At 44.2% G+C, this 19,570-nt stretch overlaps 1 protein-coding gene across 3 annotated transcripts in view; it reads right to left on the bottom strand.

Moving 5' to 3' along the window:
• Positions 1-19,570, bottom strand: part of SDK2 (sidekick cell adhesion molecule 2) — a 561,876-nt gene that overhangs the window by 10,972 nt on the left and 531,334 nt on the right. For all 3 annotated transcript variants that reach the window (XM_083148750.1, XM_083148751.1, XM_083148752.1), the window contains 3 exons: positions 19,277-19,417; positions 18,443-18,581; positions 12,513-12,639 (listed from right to left, as the gene is read on the bottom strand). In XM_083148750.1, coding sequence (XP_083004876.1) covers positions 12,513-12,639; positions 18,443-18,581; positions 19,277-19,417 — 407 coding nt within the window. The remainder of the gene's footprint in view (positions 1-12,512; positions 12,640-18,442; positions 18,582-19,276; positions 19,418-19,570) is intronic.

The raw sequence follows: 19,570 nt of genomic DNA, 5'->3' as shown, positions 1-19,570 counted from the left end.
TTTAGTATCTGCATTAGTTCGGGTGCCGGACACGGTCCCAACAGTCAGGATCCCGACAGTCATTTACCCGACGTCGGGATCCCAACTGTCAAAACGCAGACAGATAGGTGCCCGGCGGCCACCCGCTATTTTCCCTCGTGGTGAGCCCGCAAGGGGCTTTGTTGCACTCGCCATGCTGTCTGAGTCCAGGCAGTCGGGATCCTGACGTCAGGCTAATGACTGTCGGAACTCTATACCACACCCCATTAGTTCACCTGCTCAGTCAGTGAAAGGAAGGCACCTGTGAGTCTATGTTGCAAAACAATTTATACAGAAAGAATTACATAAGTCTGCCAAATATTTCTATAATATTTGGGACTTTTGATGAGTCAATTACACACAACTAGAAGTGTAATGCTTTGAGAGAAAGAAAAAAATCTGAGTTGATTAGTAAACCATGCACTACCCACATTTGCATAATTCTCTGCACAGACTGGTACTGACCAGGAACAGCTGGATTGAACATTGAAACATGGCAGAGTCTAGATATCATTCATATTAATCATGTGGGTCTGATTAGGGCAGAAAGAGATAGAGCTGTTGCAGAGTACATGCAGGTACCTGCACAGTAACCTGCAGTAACAACATGCCTTTCTACACGCCCCATGTTGGAGAGCCAGGGATTAGAACTATGTAAGGGATTCTGCAAGCTGTTCCCTATTGCGTTAGAGAAGGTGCGGTCTGTTTACCCATCCAGCTTGTAAAAATAGTGACGTTCCCATAGTAATAGTATTTCTCTCTGGCAGAGCACATAGGCCTAGTAGCTCTGATAGACTGGGGACAGATGCCAAGCAGTGCCCTCGCTTAGCTGAATGTGCCCAGCGTGTCGTTTTCTAAGTTTTCTTCTAAGTTCCATTTTAGAAACATTGCAATGTGTGGACGTAGACTACTGTGCTTTATTATATTTGGCCAAGCTCAAGTGCTGGGAAGCTCATAATGTCCACAGACCAAGCAGGATAACTATGCTGTGCTGCGGCCTTACTAGTGACATAATACCAGCTGGTAACAATACAAAGGCTTAATTAATAACAGTGGAAAGGACAATAATATGCAGCAGTGAGAATGAAACATAGCAACCAGTAAAATATTTGCTTTTAGCAGTAGTTTGGTTATACTATATGATTGGCTGCTATAAGTTACAGCAGAACTATGCTGTTTGCATTTGTTTATAATATAAATACAGGTTGAGTATCCCGTATCCAAAATGCTCGGGACCAGGAGAATTTTGGATAACGGATTATTCCGTATTTCGGAATATTTTAATATTTCAATGATGTATTTTGAAGTATCTTGCATTTATGCTGTATAAACACATAATATACACACAAATATATTTTATTACCACATAAAATACACACAAACATATTTTAATTGTTCAAAAAACAAGGTTTCAAAACGTGAAACAAAATGTGTGTACTATCTCAGCACTGAATTTGAATGCCAAGCAATCATTGTCTTGCACATATATAGTGCCAGTTACATGTCATGTCCCCAGTGATGCTGTTACATATGTCCCCAGTGAGTTTTTAGCAAAAAAAATAATTTTTTTCACTTTCTGGAATGTCCGTATTTCGGAATAATTCGGATAACGGATATTCGGATACGGGATACTCGACCTGTACTACAAGGCTAAATAGACCATAAATCCATTTGTACTACCTATCGAAATGATACATGGATTGTGAGATTTGTCCCTTCTGCATATGAGAAGACATGCTGGTGACACACCGTTAGCCTTGGGGCCAGATGTATCACGCTTGAAAAAGTGATAAAATGGAGAGCGATAAACAGCCAGCCAATCAACTCCTATATTGTTACAGGCTGGGTTTGAAAAATGACAGGTAGGAGCTGATTGGCTGGTTGTTTATCACTCTCTAATTTATCATTTTTGAAGCTTGATACATCTGGGGCCAGATTCTCTAAGCGTCAAAAGTGATAAAATGGAGCGTGATAAACAGCCAGCCAATCAGCTTCTACCTGCCATGTCACAGACTGTGTTTGAAAAATGTCAGACAGGAGCTGATTGGCTGGCTGTTGATCACTCTCTATTTCTCTGCCAGAAGAACATAAGTGCCAACATTCTATTTCAATTAATATTTGCTTTGGAATAATGTGGAATTTTTCTATTGCTTTATATTCCCAGGAGCATAGTAGTGTAACATGGATCTTTCTATCTGAAATAAGAAATTCTATTAATTATTATTAGGGACACACTGGTCTTGGGGCTGATTCATTTGGTACGGCACAAAGCAGACAGACACATGCGTAACTGTCATGAGTGTATTCAGTTCATTTGTTACGCCACAATCCAAGTAGTGCTGTAGACAGCTCAGGTGGGCCCAGGTACAATTTGGGGGCGTGGCCTACTAGTGAGAAGTTTGGCCCCCTTGGTCAGCAACTCCCTGGCCTCTCACTGTAGTTACTGAGTAAAGAACTCTTGCTGCTGCTGTCTGGCAAAGAAGGTGGTGGTGGCGGTGGTGGTGAAGCAGGGGAGTGGCAGCAGACCCAGGTCCTTGGTTGGGCCCTTCCATCAGGCATGGGTAATTAATACAAACTCCCCCCTCTCAGCAGCTCTAAATCCAAGTAGAACATAAAACAAGAAACTGTTATGACTATCAGACAAGCATTGGGATCATTGCTTGTCACATTTTTTTATAAGCAGCAGGAGCCGACAGCCGGGATCGTAAGGCACGAGGTACCGGCGCATGGGGGTTTTCTTAAACACATTGGGGGGGGGTCCCCTCTGAGCCAGGTCCCTCAAAGCCAACGCAGTGCATATTTAATGATCCGGCCGTGCATTACATATGCGCATATGTAATGAGTGGCTAATTACATATGCACATATGTAATTAGCGGGCGGCTCATTAAATATGCAGGCACTGAGGACCAATAGTGCTCACTGCTGCCTGGGTCTGCCTGCTGCCTGGGTACCGTTTCAGACCCGTTCAGACCGCAAAAAAAACTGGTCTGAAACGTGTCGGACCCTGCTTTTTTACCGTTTTAAAATACCGGTTATTTTAAAACGGTAAATTCACTCTGGACCTTTCAGACCGCACATATTACCGTTTTGAAACGGTAAAGAAATGGCAATATACTGTTTAATTTGTGCGGTCTGAAAGGGGCATAAGGTGTATTTTCGTGGCTGTTTCACGCCAATTAGCAGCCGTATTATCAATACGGCTGCTTAGTAAATCAGGAACCTCCATTCTTTTGAATGGTGATTCCTGTCGTATTCTATCGATGGTGTAGACATTCGTATTTGTAAATACAAATACGAATGTTCCATCATTAAGAATATGAAAATACGTTTTTTTTTTGGTATAGTAAATGCCAAAAATACGTATACACCCAAAAAAAAGTATTAAAATACGATTTTTTTCCACAAATTTTTTTTGTAAATTTCCTCCTTACTGTCAGATTAGACTGCCAAAAGGTCTGAGTGGCTAAGGCACACATTGCGTCAGAGCAGCTTTCTCACATGCATTGTACTTGAAATGTAGTGTGTGCTAATTCTCTCAACGAGCCCTAAAGAGATAAAATAGCAATCCTTCTAATCCACACACTGTTTAATTCCCTTCTTCGGGGGTAATCAGACCTAATCACAGGGCTGAGAATTCGCAGGCCAGGTGATAATCGTTAGATTGACAGAAAGCCAGCATTTGGGGATGGTTACAGGCTGTTTTATAGGAGTGTCAGGGAAAAAGCAGGCATGCCCTGCTACTGCAGCCACTGAGTCCGTCCTGGGCTAAGAACAGACTGCACACAGTCAAAAAATAATGCAAGCCCTGCACTTTGATTCGCAGGCTTGCACAAGGCGGGATTTCACTGTGCCAGGGTGGCAATTACCCAACCACAGGTCACTGCAAATTAGCAGAGAACCATCCAGGTCTGAATAACCCCCTATGTCCTCTGAATGACATTACCAAACATTACAAATATTTCAACATTTGTACACTGATGAGAGTGAGCGTCCAGTTAGTAGGTCACTGATTGGAATTCAGTGATCTTTAAAACTGAACATAATGGAAAGTACAACAACATGTTTCACATCTCAACATTTATTATCATGGGACAAACAAAGGTTTTCATGGGTCCTCATATATTCATTAAACGCCACAATCTAATTTATGTTCATCACGTTCATTAGCAGGGTCAGACTGTCCCATATGTGTAAAGGGAAAATTCCTGGAGGGCACCATTGCCTAAAGCCCCACCACCCACTCTAGATGGTCAGTAACTTAAAGGTGCATGAATGAACTTCAGTGCTTGGTTAGTTTTAACAGAACCCACACTTAAACACACACTCATACCCCTTTCAGACAGAAAAGTCTGAAAAACCCGGCAAATACACGGCATTTCAAATGCTGTGTCATTTTGCCGGGAGCAGCCTGACCCCCCTTCACACAGAAGAACAAAATACTGGGTTGAAAATTTCTACCCGGTAATTTGCTGAATAACACGGGTGTTTCTTCTGTGTGAAAGGGTCAATACGGGTCACAAATCCTGTGTACTCGACCCTGGTCAATTCCAGGGTCGGAGACACGGGATTTACGACACGGGTGTGCCCTTTCACTCAGAAATTCCCGGGTGGAACTGCTTCATCCGGGTATTCCATTTTCTGTGTGAAAGGGGTATTAAAGATATATCCCCCATTCCACTGAATGGGCCATTTATCTGTAGGTTGTGTATACTCGATATGTCTGTGAACAATATATTTCACAGACCTATCAGGTCGGACCCGCAGCACAGCCGATACCGATATATTATTATTATTAACAGCTTATATAGTGTAACATACTCTTCTTATATAGTGTAAAATATTCCATTGCACTTTACAATTGGAACAACCGTAATGGAAAATTGGGTAATAACCAGTGGCAGTTTTTACCTATGAGCTGCAGGACTGCAGCCCCTCCAGGTAAAATCCAGATGAAGTCTGTGAGACTGCACTGGCCTCACTGTGACTGGCAGTGGCTTCCTATTGGAAGTCTGGCCTACATCACCCAAGGCAGTCCCATTGGGAGGTGTTCCCTACCTCCGGGATGCCTCTATGGGCTGCTTTGGCTCCAGCCCATAGAATCTTGAGTATGTGCATTGTTACTACTGAGGCTGATACTGCGCATTTGCTGGTCCCAGGACTGCAGCAGTGGGGACAGCCCCCCTCCTTCACTGAGGTAGGAGCCGCAGCTCATAATAACAGACATAGGGATGAGAAGGAATTGCTCTCAAGCTTACAATCTTACAGCTATATCAGTATGTAAGTATGTATCAGTATATAAGTAGGTTGGCTATGTCACCTCTAACGTTTGTCACCCTAGTGACTGGCAACATCCCTTAAGCATACCTCCCAACTTCAGTACGGAGGAAATAGGGACACTTCGCCGCGCGAGCGCCCAAAAAGGGGGCGGGGCGTATGCAAATGAGGGCGCGGCTTATGCTAATTAGCCACGACCTCATTTTCATACGAGAATAGACGCTGTGCGCATGCGCACAGCGTCTATTCTACTAGATTGGGGGGTCTCCCAACTGCCACCCCCCGCAGCGGGACAATGCCTGCCGCGGGTGGGACGTCGGGACAGGACCCGAAAATCGGGACTGTCCCGACGGAATCGTGACAGTTGGGAGGTATGCTTAAGGTTGGACATCTACCATTGCATTCCCTGGTGGGTCCTTCATGCTCTAGTCCGTTTCTGTTCACATTAGTGAGATTTACTGTATTTAATATTAATTTCCCACCAGAGCAGGAAGACCACTGCTTCCTCTCAGGGTGATTAGGCTGCACCTCATATAAATCATCCTGAGGAGCGGGTGGAATCCTGGTCAAACTTGGAGGTATACATAGTATGATTGCATTTATACATCTAAAGGGCACATCAGCAGCTGGCATTCATCACAAACTTATCGAGGTACAGTGATCATGTCATATCACATGGCTGGGGTGGGCCAGCCATCTTGAACAGGGTCCAAATTGGACTGTGTTTGCATAGTGCTGGCTAAAATGATTTCGATTAGCATATATTCACATTAGGGATGGCCATCAACCATCGATTATTCGAAATCATCAATGGTTCATGGCCGATGTCAAATACTTTTGCCATCAATGGGGAGAACCAGATGGTTTCCCTCCATCGATGGAACAGCAAAACAATTTTTTGCTTTTTTTTTTAAAAGTGCCGGGACACGGAGCATAGCCCCGCCCCCGACACACGCAAGGTCCCGCCCCCTCTGCCACAGAGTCACATTATTTACCTCCTCATTCTGCCCGCTTCACTAGGAAGTGGGCACAATGCAGGAGGGGTGTCCACCATTTTTGGGAGCGCGCGACTACCAATAAAAACAGGTATCTCCTGCAGAATCAAGGAGAGAAGGCTGATTTTAGCCAACTTAAAAAAAAAAATGTTTTGCTGCTTTTGATACCCAGCACTTCATATGACTGGAAAATGCAATGCAAAGATATCTGCATAGTGGAAGCACAAATATTAGGGGTATGCACATCACAATTCTTTCCTCCTACTTAAAACATCTGGCAGACTCCAATATTTTAGGGAAAACCCCCTTACTTAAAGAAGAGTTTGGTGGCCTTTCTGCATCCCACCCACTAATTAGTGAAATAGGCAGGTCTGATGGCATAATGCAATGATGGTACTTGTGTATTTTGGCGGCGCCCCCGATGTCCATCGTACGATGAACGTATCGCATCGCATGCCATGTAGCCGATGGCATGCGATGCGACGCGATTTTGACCCCCTATACGATAAAAAATCGTATAAGCACCCTAAAGGGTGCTTTTGAGCACCCTAATGGGTGCTTACAATGTTAAATGAACCCCCACGCCACCCCCCCACTATAAACGTGAACCCGAAGCGTGGCGAGCCCGTGAGGGGCGGCGGTACGCGTCCTACAAACTTTTCATACCCCCACTATCCACGTCGGCGTGGAGTTGATAATAGAATAGTGTGGCGAGCGGACGCGGATACCTTCACAGGTAAACGCGTCCCTTCGCGGGCTTCACAGGTATCCGCGTCCCCTCGCGGGGCTCGCCACACTATTCTATTCTCAACTCCACGCCGACGTGGATAGTGGGGGTATGAAAAGGTCGTAGGACGCGTACCGACGCCCCTCGCGGGCTCGCTGCGTTCGCCACGCTTCGGGTTCACGTTTATAGTGGGGGGGGGTGGCGTGGGGGTGCATTTAACATTGTAAGCACCCATTAGGGTGCTTAACATTGTATAAGCACCCATTAGGGTGCTTATACAATGTTTAATCGCATCGCATCGTATGGCATTGTATGCCATGTACAATGGCATACAATTTGAAAATTGTATGCCATCGTGCACTATCGTACGATATCGCGTCGCATCGCATACCATCGTATGCGTTATGGTATGCGATGCGATGGGCGCCGCCAAAATACACAAGTACCGCAATGATTTGTGAGTCTAAGGGGTTTATTATTACACAACCCCATCGGCTGCATTAGTGGGTACTGTAATACATACATACTCCCACACACCTAAACAATTTCTATGTGTATAAGTAAAATTAGGGTACAATAAATAAGGTTATCTGCCAATGTTAAAGCTGTGTAAAACCTATTTATGACATGACAGTTGTGCTTGAAAGTTTGTGAACACTTCAGAATTTTCTATATTTCTACATACAGATATTTGATTTTCCTCAATAAAAAAATGGGAACATCTAATTCTTTGTCTCCATTTGTTTGACTTGGTTCCCTTTATCTACTTTTAGGAATTGCGTGAAAATCAGAGGTAATTTTAGGCTTAATTCCAGCAGAAAACTAGAAAATTCTGAAGGATTCACAAACTTTCAAGCACCAAAATTCTATTTTAACAATATCCTGGCATTGCCTTATCTGTAACAAGAGATTCTGTGCCACTGGATGGTCTTCTCTAGATCTATCACTTACCTGGTGACAGATCTAGCATTGTTCACATTAATGTACCATGACACTGCTCCTCGCTCGCTATTTCATTATGTGGCAAAATAATAATAGTTATTGCCACCCACTTAAATACACAATGTAATATTTTAAGGTTGAAATAGTCCAGGCAAAAAAAAACTTATTGGAACCAATTCAGCTCTATGAAGCAAAGAATATGTTACAGGCAGCCTTTTTAAAGCCTGGTTCTGTTTAATTCTTTTGTATTCAGCACCCATGCAAGAAGGTCACTTCTTCCAGCGCCCCAGAGAACTATTTTAATGGTAGCTGAAAAGGTTTTCTAGACTTGCAGGTTGTCGATAGGTTTTGTTTTTCTAGTAATCACACAATTCCTATTCCTTAGGCAAGCTCTTTCCTTATTGTTTCTGGTGTATCAAAAGCCTGCTTATGTCACACCCTGTACAATGTGCGGTTATACTAAGGGAAACTCCCAATAACCTCAAAAGATTGTCTTTCACAGTGACAATTGCATTCAATGTGTTGTCATAGAAACCATTACTTTATATCTAGAGAGCAGAGTCCAGTGTCTTCACCCATGATTATGGTCACCGATGGTTAGTGAAATTCTTCATTATACTCCTCTACCTACTTGAAATGTACTACAAAGGGTAAATAAACACAGTAACATAAACACACTATATTTACCATACATAAACATATATGTATACCTGGGCATCCCTGCCATGCTCATGTCTTGCTTTCATGCCTTCTTGTCTGCACCTCGTGTCACCTGTCTGTCTCCCCCTCCCGCTAGACTTTAAGCTGCGTGGAGCAGGGCCCTCTTCCCTCCTGTTCTGACAGCCCTCTTCTTGCATTTCAATTACAGCACTGTTAAGGTGTGTACCTAAGGATACCGATACAGCGGGGTGCCGGCATCTGCTTGGAGGGAAGGACGGCGCCGGGGGAGGGAGCGGTCAGAGATAGTATAAATAGACTGTGCCGCACAGTCTATTTATACTTTTGATTCCGATGCCGCGGGGCTGGGCATCTAGATCATGTACAGCTAAACAGGTATTATTTTGGCTATTTGCTATCGATTTTGACTATATAATGAAAATCGCAAGTCAAAATCGCAGCTCACAGCATTCCTCACCTACCATCAGAGGCGTAACTAGAAAGAGGGAATGCGAGAGTGAGCGAGGGTGTCAGAGGGGTGGAGGAGCAAGAGAGAAAGGGCAGGGGTATGAGCAGAAGTGATGGAAAGAGTCTTGGAGAGACCAGGGGAAAGAGACAGTGCCAGGTAGAGGGACAGAGCGGAGGAAGGAAAACAAGAGGGCTAAAGAAAGGGGGGGGGGGGGAGGGAGGAGAGAGAGTAAATGGAGGAGAGGGGGCAAAGGGAGGAAAGAGAGGGTGAAAAGGAGGAGTGGGGCAAAGGGAGAAGAGAAATAGAGGGGGGGAAGTATGGCGAAAGAGGTAAGGAGGAGAAAGAAAAGGAGGAGAAAGAGACTAGGGGCATAGTGATGGAAGGGGAGTTATAGAGTTTTGAAAGAAAGAAGGGACAGGTGGACAGAAAGCAAGGGTTAGATAGAAAGGAGAGTGAGTGGGATGAGGAGAGTGATGTGAAACGGGGAGGGAGAAAAAAGATAATGGGTCTAGCGGGGGGGGGGGGGGGGCAGAAGTGGGAGAGTGAGGGCTATAGGCAGTGAGGGCCAGATTCTCTAAGCTTCAAAAGTGATAAAATGGAGAGTGATAAACAGCCAGCCAATCAGCTCCTACCTGCCATGCCACAGACTGTGTTTGGAAAATGTCAGACAGGAGCTGATTGGCTGGCTGTTTATCACTCTCAATTTTATCACTTTTGAAGCTTAGAGAATCTGGCCCTAAGTGAGAAAAGATGAGACAGTACATGAGTGAGACAGAGTAAAAAAAAAAAAGAAGAGACAGAGGGGAAGGGGGAGGTGAGAAAGGAGGTGGGCAAAGAGGGCAGGAGAGATAGTGGGGGGCAGGAGAGAGAAGAGAGTGTAAAAAGAAAGAGCGACAGGGAGAGAAAACCGGAGAGAGAGGGGACTGGTGGAGAGAGAGACAGAGGGGAAAAAAGTGAGTAGAAATCGTGAGATGTGTGCGGTGGGGAAGCAGGAGTTTGAAAGTTTATCATTCCCATGATAAAATAATCAGTGTATGCCCTACTAATACAGGTTGCACTGTGCCCACCCCTCCCCATCCTTCTGTATAAGATGCCTTTGTTCCCTCCAGCAGCGGTGCTGGGTCTCCTCAGCTGCGCTGCCAGCAGTCTCCCACACAGCGCCAGCAGTAGCAGTACAACTTTTCCATTTTTGCCCTGGGGCTGGTCGCCAGATAGTGACATTGAGCCCCAGCAGTGTCAGGAATGGATAGGATTAGGAGAATAGAGGCTGGATTAGCCAGACTGGCTCCTCCCCCTTCATTATGTAAACAGTAGGCGGCTGAGGCAGGGGGAAGAGAGGAGGCACTGGACGGCAGCAGATGGGACTCCCACAGCTGCCCAGGGGCGGTGCATTGAAACTACAGAATTAGTAAGCCTGCTACGGTACTTATTTCCTAGCACGACGCCCGTATCATTGATTGTATGCCTTAAGGGTAAATTACTTAAGGCATAGAATCAATGCGATGGACCCGATTTTCTGTCAATCACCTGCTAATTTGCCGGTGAAAGAGAGAAAATCGTGTTGATCGCGTCCATCGTGGCCCATTATAATGCGACCGACGCGATCAACGCGATTTTCCCATAGAGAATAATGTTAAATTATTTTTAAAGTCAAAATGGGGTTAATCGCGTCGGTCGCGGCCCATTATAATGGACCGCGATGCGATCAACGCGATTTTACATAGGGGACAATGGGAAATGGGCCAATATGGCCAATTTCTCATTGAGTATGGGTATAAAGTATGGTTAATGCCCCCCCATTGTTAACGCCACCCCACTATTGACGTCAACCTGAAGCGTGGCGAGCGGCAGCGGTATGCGTCCTCCGACCATTTCATACCCCCACTATCCACGTCGGCGTGGAGTGGTCGCTCCTACCTGTGAGTAGGGAGGGGGTTGCTACTGGCTGCGCCACTGTACATAGGTATCTTTATGCCCTGTAATCAACGCATGATTGCGCTGATGATCCCATTTTTCCGACCCGATCAATACAATCAAAATCGCGGGCGCCGTGCTAGGAAATAAGTACCCCTGCTACTAATGTATTAATAAATACATCTTAAGTCTGGATATTAGGGCATTATATTTTAGTTTTGTCTTGTGTGTCATTCATAGGAGATAATATAGCTCCAGGACACTGTGATATTACATGTTTTTTTTTTAAATAAAACAACTTGGTATTTATGACACCTATATGAAATGGACATTTATAAATAGCTCATTACTGAGTAAGGAGGATTACCCAAGAAAAATACTATAATAGTGGTTTCAAAATACCCTACCTAGTGCAGGAGAAATAACCTATATAAATCCAGGACCTGATTCAAGGTTGATCAGACAGGGCCATATCAGTAATACCTCTGTGTTCCTTACAACTACAATATAGCCAGCATTGGCAATGCTATAGTTATAATAGTTTTAAAGCTGATTGGTTGGAGCACCACTTACAGTAAGACTAGTATTGAGTACCACTTAATCTTTCTCCACTTAACCTCTTGCAAAGCTTTGATAAATCTCTGCCTATGTTAGCAAGTCCACTACACTGCCAGAGACAGTTAACACCTCCACTATGATTACAACACCACACCGTGAGACCACAACCACCACTGATGATGGTCCACTTCCACATCACTGCCATCCTAAACTATGTTACCACCTCAACTACGCTGTCACTACGCACAAAAAGGCTGTCATCCTAGACTATGTTATCACCATCATGACACTGCTAGTCATGACAATGTTATCACTGCCACCCTAGACTATGAAAATAATATGTTGATATAAAACATAAATGACACCCTAAGTGCAATAAAATGAACAAGCACACTCCATATTTATACTGCCAATATTGTGAGTTTGGGGGGTATTCAATCACCGCCGATATTTCTGACAGGTGAAATAGCGGCGGCTGCCTATTCAATGCTGCCTTGCCCGACCACATTGAAGAGGCAGATCGACAGAACGGGCCCAACTTTAAAAGCTGTCATGCCCGTTTTGCCGGCCATGATCATGACAATCCACGGCCGTTTACCTGGACACGCCCCCTTTTTGCCAATCACAGGCGGGGCATTGAATCCCACCTGGCGATTTGCGGTTCAGCAAAACGAAAATGGGCCAGGGTCACAACTGTCGGGATTTACTGACAGTCGTGACCCGGGATTGAATCCCCCCCCCCCCCACCATAGTCATGTATATGCCTTCTATTGAACAGTAATGATACCATATGATAATAAACTTACTATAATACGGTAATGTAAAGACTCTGCAGAGGGAGAATACTCTGTAATAGCACACGGTTTCCGAGAGAAGAGTCAGTGCTGTGAGCGGTTATATAAAGTATGATTGTGGAGACAGCAGGAGACTATCACTATACCAGCTTTGTCTTCTCACCTGTGAATCGGATACCTCGGAGGGCTTTTCAGTCAGGCTGCCGCTCTCAGTGGGAATTAGGTCATTATATTTGGCTACATCCTCATCTGAATAATGAAGGCTACCAGGACTAGGACGTGGGGGAGACCTGCAAAGAGAAAACACATTTGTCTGAGCAGTTCACTTTACATTTTTGCATCAGCTCCACAGAAGACACCCGCATACAAGTGAACCTTGTATTAATCACAAACGTATATATTCACATTCCATACATATTTTTCTTTAGTCTTGTTATTCACTGGGTTCCAACTGGATATATATCGAGGCACTGAAATCAGTTATACTTTTTACTTGCCTACTTTAAAAAAGGTTTTCAGGGAGATTGTAACAGTAACACCAAGTGCAGACGTGCATTGCTACATCTGGGGGGGGGGGGGGGGGCTTCACTGTGACTGGTAGTGACTATTGGAAGTCTACATGCCAGTCACCTGCATGACCGGCAGTCCCATTGGCTGCCTTACCGTCCAGCCCTAGCCAGCTTCTATGGGCTGCAGCTGATGCAGCCCATAGAAGCCAGGCTTTTGTGCATGCGCTGTACCACCACTGGTACTGTGCATGCACCGGACTCTGCGCCATACAACTGTATTCTATGGGTGCCAGGACCCTGGGAGGGCAACCGACGAAGTCCTGGCGAAGTGGACCGGCGCAGACCTGGTGGCGCAGCCAGCGGCAACCCCCTCCCTACTCACAGGTAGGAGCCACCACTGTACATAGGTATCTTTATACCCTGTAATCCACGCATGATTGCGCTGATGATCCCATTTGAATGTGTATATCTCTGATTTCTTTTATCCCCCAAAGAACATTACAGCTGCATACAAACATGTAGGTACGGTGCAATTCGGTAGAATTCTAGCCTTCAGGGAATCAGGGAGATTGCATCTAGTTCATGGAGTCTCCCGACAATCAGGTTAGCAATCCTATATAATAAAAGACTAACACTGCTCCTCACCTTAAGTATTTTACTCCAGCAGCCACTAGATGGCACCCAACAGATCAATTCAATTGTTGCTCAATTCAGCCGTGCACAGCTGTCGCCGCTAACATTGCTTTTGACGGGGGGCATGCAATGTTTCCCATTATCTCAGATTTTCAGAAATAATGGGATTTGAGTATTCAATCCTGTCCATTTTCGCCAGGGATATGGCTGGGATTCGCATCTGCAGATCCAGCTCTTTGAAAAGCCAAATCTGCTTTTGCGGAAATGGACACAAAATTTTGGAATTAGTGGCCGTTTTTATTTGAAGATATGAGTCTTTTACGATTAGAAACAAAACTATAAAGATTTAATAGATGGAATGCGAATTTCATCTATTCTGTGCAGAAACAGGCGCTATTTCGGAAATATTGAATACCCCATATGATGTTCTGTCATTTTGAGGTGCTGGTAACTAGCTACGATTATAATGTACTACATATAAACATGAAAATAAAAGGTCAGCTACCTCTAAAACATACATTTATGCCATATAAAAGGTAATCTAGTAAGACATATACATGTACAGTACAAGTTATAATGCCATGAAAGAACATTATGTATTTAACATAGTATGACATTTATTGTGATGCTGGATACAAGTTAACAGTATAAGCCAGTAGAAAACCTCTCCCTTGCAATGAAATTACTGGCAGGGATCTCCAATATCCTGAACAGGATTATTTGTATTTTATCTTAAATTTATATTATAAAGAAACAATGAACCTAAACCAGCAGCAGCTACCTATGTAATCGTATGAATGTAAAACTAGCCACACACCTGTGGGCAAAGCAGCCATTTCCCAGTGCACGGCACCAGCCACACACCTAGAAAACTGATCACCTGGGAACAATGTGGCTGAACATTTGTTTCATATAATTATTTATTACAAGCATGTGTAAAGGAAGAGTAATGTAATTAGTGCGCTGCCTGAGAATGACACAAATCTGAACAGCAAAATGAACACTTTGTAAACAATGTTAATCATCATATGCGGTCATAAATAATAGTTTACTTCCCATGCATTAATTATGTGCTTGTAATTATATAGGACATAAACAGTTGGAAGCGTATGGGTGCATGGAACTTTTGGTTAAATTAAATAATGAAAGAATATTTACTCAGACACTTCAGTTCCTGTCAAAGTGGAGATTTCAATTTAATTAACCATATGAACTCTTGGGGAGACAATCCTCATATGTATTACCGTTTACAGCAGTGGTGCTCAACCTCAGTCCTCAAGGACCCCCAACAGTGCACATTTTCCAGGTCTCCACACAGAATCCCAGGTGAAATAATTAGCTCCACCTGTGATCTTTTAAAATGTGTCATTGACTAATGAGTGCACCTGTTCACCTGCCAGGTGATCTGGAAAATGTGCACTGTTGGGGGTCCTTGAGGACCAAGGTTGAGAACCACTGGTTTACAGCAGTGGTAGCCAACTCCAGTCGTCGAGAGCTACCAACAGTTCACATTTTCCAGACAACCTAGCTGCTGCACAGGTGCACTCATTACTCCCTGACACATTTTAAAAGATCCACAGGTGGAGTTAATGACTTCACTTGTGATTCTGTGAGGAGATATGGAAAACATTAACTGTTGGTAGCTCTCGCGGACTGGAGTTGGCTACCCCAGGTTTACAGGGATGCACATAAATAGTTTAAGCCTAATTTTTCTTATTTTGTATTTCCCCAGTAACAATAATGTTTGATAGAAGCTTTGGACAAAGTGCCAGATGAATGCGTGAATCACAATTACTCATCTACAGTCTATGCATCAATGTATCAGAAATAAATATAACTCTGATTACAATACTGACCACTGTACTACCCATACTTGCCTACCTGACCCTCTCCTTCAGGGAGAACATGCTCTGTTCCTGGACTTCCCTGGTAATGTATGATTGTCATCACCTGTGGTGAACCACCTTTCTTAGCAATTACCTAGCTCCCCACAGGTGATGGCAATCATACATTACCAGGGAAGGCCAGGAACAGAGCATTTTCTCCCTGAAGGAGAGGGTCAGGTAGGCAAGTATGGTACTACCATGACTCATTTTGTCTGTGATCATGGCACTGCAGGTTTTTGGTTATAGCCTTTAAATACACTATAGACATACCAATATTTTGCACTTAGGAGAACATTTTGTTAATAAATTGTATTTAAATGATGAATACAAATAACCAGAGCCGGCCTTAGGCATAGGCAAACTAGGCAATTGCCTAGGGCATTTGGAATGCCTAGGGGCATCAGCAGCTTCTGCTGATTAAAATGATGGCCTATTGAGGCAAGATGTATGAGGAAACATCTGTATCCAAGCAGAGGCAGAGGTCACAGTGTTAGCGGCTGTGCGAGTGCTGTCTGCGGGAGGGATGATTGTGCAATAGTGTTCGGCATATGTGTAAGGGGCATTATGTGTGTCATGTATAAATGCATTAATAATGTGCGACATATGTGTAACAGGCATTATGTGTGTCATGTGTATAAGGGCATTAATAATGTGCAACATATGTGTAATAGGCATTGTGTGTTATGTGTATAAGGGCATTAATAATGTTCAACATGTGTAAGGGGCATTATGTGTGTCATTATGTGTATGAAGGGCATTAATAAAGGTTGGCATAATGTGTAAGGGGCATTAGGGTTATAAGGACCTTAATAATGTGTGTCATGTGTAAGGGGCATTACTGTGTGGTATTATCAGGGGTGCCGAGAGAAAGGTGTAGGGGGTACAAATTACCCAGGCCAAAGTCTGATGAAAGGGCCCATTGGGGGCCCCGGGCCCCCTCCCCTTAAGTGACATCAGCAACTGCAGCTCTTCTCCTCTGCCCAGCACACACTGCTTTGTGCTGGGTTGCAGTGTGGCCATGGAGGTGCTTAAAATACAATATTTTCTCAGGATTTTTTTTCTAAGGGTATAATGTGAATAATGTGAGGAGTAATGTACATAAGGTAAAGTGGTACTACTGTGTGATGTAACGTGAATAAGGGACACCATCGCATGATATAATGTGAATAAAGTTGCACTACTGTGTGGCATAATTTGAATTGGGGGTACTATTATGTGGCCATGCCCCTTCCCAGCAAGAACACACCCCTGTTTGGGCTGCGCACCAAATGTGTGCGCTGTTTCTATTTAAAATATTGCGGGTAGGAGCACCAAAATGATGACTGCTATGATGAGGGTTGATGGTGCTGGGAAAGGGGAGCAGGGTCAGAGGCGGAACTATTGGCGGTGCTAGGGGGCACCAGCCAAAATCTTGCCTAGGGCATCATTTAGGCTAGGGCCGGCTCTGCAAATAACCAATTCATGAGGTTCATTAAAAATTTTGAGAGGCAAATACTAGGTTAATCCCAATAAATTGTGTCATGTTCATGTGTCTGGTAATGGCAAACATCCAAATTCCTGATATTTAGTGGACATTTTTACGTACATTCTACATGCTGGTTTATTATGGCTGAACCTGTAGTTTATGCCTAGCCTTAAAGGATTTCAATGGGGTAACTCAGGCCTGTTTGCTAGGCTTCATGTATTCGCAGCCTAGCGAGCAGGTAGACGCCGCCTGCAACACATCCGCCCCCCTTCCCCTGCCACCATCGAATGATTTTTTTTTTTACGTTCACTAATAAAAGTCAGTCTAGACTCACTTTTATTCTGGCTGCAGATGGTCAAAATCGGGGCGGGCTCTGATGTCATGTGACATCAGCTGCCCGCCCTAAGCAGGCATCGACAAATGCGCCCAACCTTTTTGTGAGCACGCCCATGAAACGCTGGACGGCGCCCTGTGTCCGGCCCCTTCCCATCCCTTGCCCACTACTCCTGCAGCAAACGCCGCGCTGAGTGTGAAACTCGCTGAAGGCTTTCACTCTAGGGGTTTGCACATGCGCATATTCGCGCATGCACAAACCCCTAAAATCAAACTTTTTTATCAAACTTTTTTATTAAGGAGCCAATCCCGGGATTGAAAAAATGCCCCAGGATTGGCTTCGCTACTTGTATTATATGTTCTTCAAATATGCAACCTTCGAGATGTCTGCATCATGTTTTAATTTCGCTTTTTAGTAACATCCACCTTACACAGACAGATAAATAAAAGGAAAAAATAAAACAAAATCATATTTCAATCCCATCAGACAAACCACCTGAGTATATAATTTACCATTTGCTAAATTGCTCTAGAGACTTTTTCAAGTACTTGCCAATGCCAGCCTGTTACACTCTACAAGGCATCTCCTTGTACACTCCCTATTTTCCCTTTATAAGAGCTGCAATGTTCCTAACAGAGCAGCCTTTGTGCTTCCGCCAGCAGGAGGACCAAACAGAACACTGCTAGAACGAGATGAGAATATCAAGAAGGAAAGACAACTCTGATGTGTGGCGCGCCCTGTTCCAGCCATTCAGCTGTAAAGTGGAAGCTCTCAGCACTGAAACTCATTCTCTACAGTAATACAAACCCTTTCTGTGTATAAATGAGTTGTTTCTAGAATAACAGTTTTCTCATGCAACAATTTATTGAATGAAAGCATTTATTTGCAATGTTCTTTCTTTATGTAATACATAGAATGTTATATTAATGTGCTCCTTCCTCCACTACTGTAATGTAATACATTGGTGAAACCATGTACAGATCCTGGGAGGGGGGAGTTAAATGTTGAACCATATTGGTAGATCAGGCTCCAAACATGACAGTTTATGTTCCAAAATACTGTATGACTAGTCAAACATTCTAGAAAACCCACTCCAGCATGTCCCCAAATATATTGCCTTATACGTTTTTGTCTATGGTCACATTTTTTTTTTTTTTTTTACAGTGGAGGACAACATATTGTCCCAAACTTTTAGCCTGCTAAAAGAGGACATGTCTACTAATGAATTATGGGCCAATGAAATAATCTAGCACACAGTCCTCTCACCTTGTGTATATTCCATTCTTCCTGCAGAAAGAATTCTTTACGGAGAGTCGGCGGTTGTTCAGTTCTAGAGCAGGGAATCGGCTCTCATCAAGACTGACCATCTCTCCATGACAGAGGTTGCTATTTTTAGGATTACAGCCTGCATAGACAAAAAAGAATTGTTAAGGACAAAGATCAACAGCATAATATATATTGGGGCAGATGTATGAACTAGGGTTAAGTGCATATCTGCGCTTAACGCTAGTTAACTGGGGGGGGGATTACAGTTTTCAATATGTATTACTAGCGCACCTAACAGGGACGGGGCGGATTAACGCCTTGAAGGCTGTTAATACATCGCCCCAGCTGCTAATTTCTAGGGGGGGGGGGATTGCAGGGGACAGCCCCGCAAAGCATTACTCGCCAAGCGTCCCCTGCAGTAATTAGCGGCTGGGGCGATGTATTAACAGCCGTCAAGGCGTTAATCCGCCCCGCCCACTTCAGTAGCCCAGGGCTAGCGTTGTCCTATCCCCACTGCGGGGACAACGCTAGCCCTGCTGCTAGCTCTGGGCTCCGCACAAGATCTCATAATAAAAGCGAGATCTCACGCACGTGCAGAGAGGCGGCTGGGGGAGAGAAGTAATGCGTATGCGCAGGGCTGCCTGGGGCACCGATAAGGAGAGCCGTTAACGCTGGGCATAACGGCTCTCCTTATTGGCAAAGAGGGGTTAATACATTCAGCCATAACGGGTGCCCGCTTCTCCTCGTTATGCAGGAGAAGCGAGACCCATTATTTTACAATTGTTATGGGCAGGGTAATACATCTGCCCCATTGTGGCTAACTAGATTTCTCACCTGAATCTGATTTTTTGGCATACTTCTTGCTCTGTCCGCGGATGATCAAAGCAAATACCAGTAGAAGGATAAAGATGAGTCCAATGAGCGCAATGACAACCAAGAACCACCACTCTTCATAGAAGGGATTTGCTTTAGTGGCTGCAATAATACAAATATACTCAAAATTAGTTACAAGAGATAAAGAGTACTCAGGGGCTGATTTAAGGATCGCTCGTAGCGATACGAATTCGGCACCAGACCTGGATGGTTGATGTTTGTGCATGCGCATTTCTGCACATGTGCAAACTTGAA

The sequence above is a fragment of the Crinia signifera genome, chromosome 6, assembly GCF_055691185.1.
Source record: "Crinia signifera chromosome 6, ASM5569118v1, whole genome shotgun sequence".
NCBI lineage: Eukaryota > Metazoa > Chordata > Amphibia > Anura > Myobatrachidae > Crinia > Crinia signifera.
This window is presented reverse-complemented; position numbering and strand designations above follow the sequence as displayed.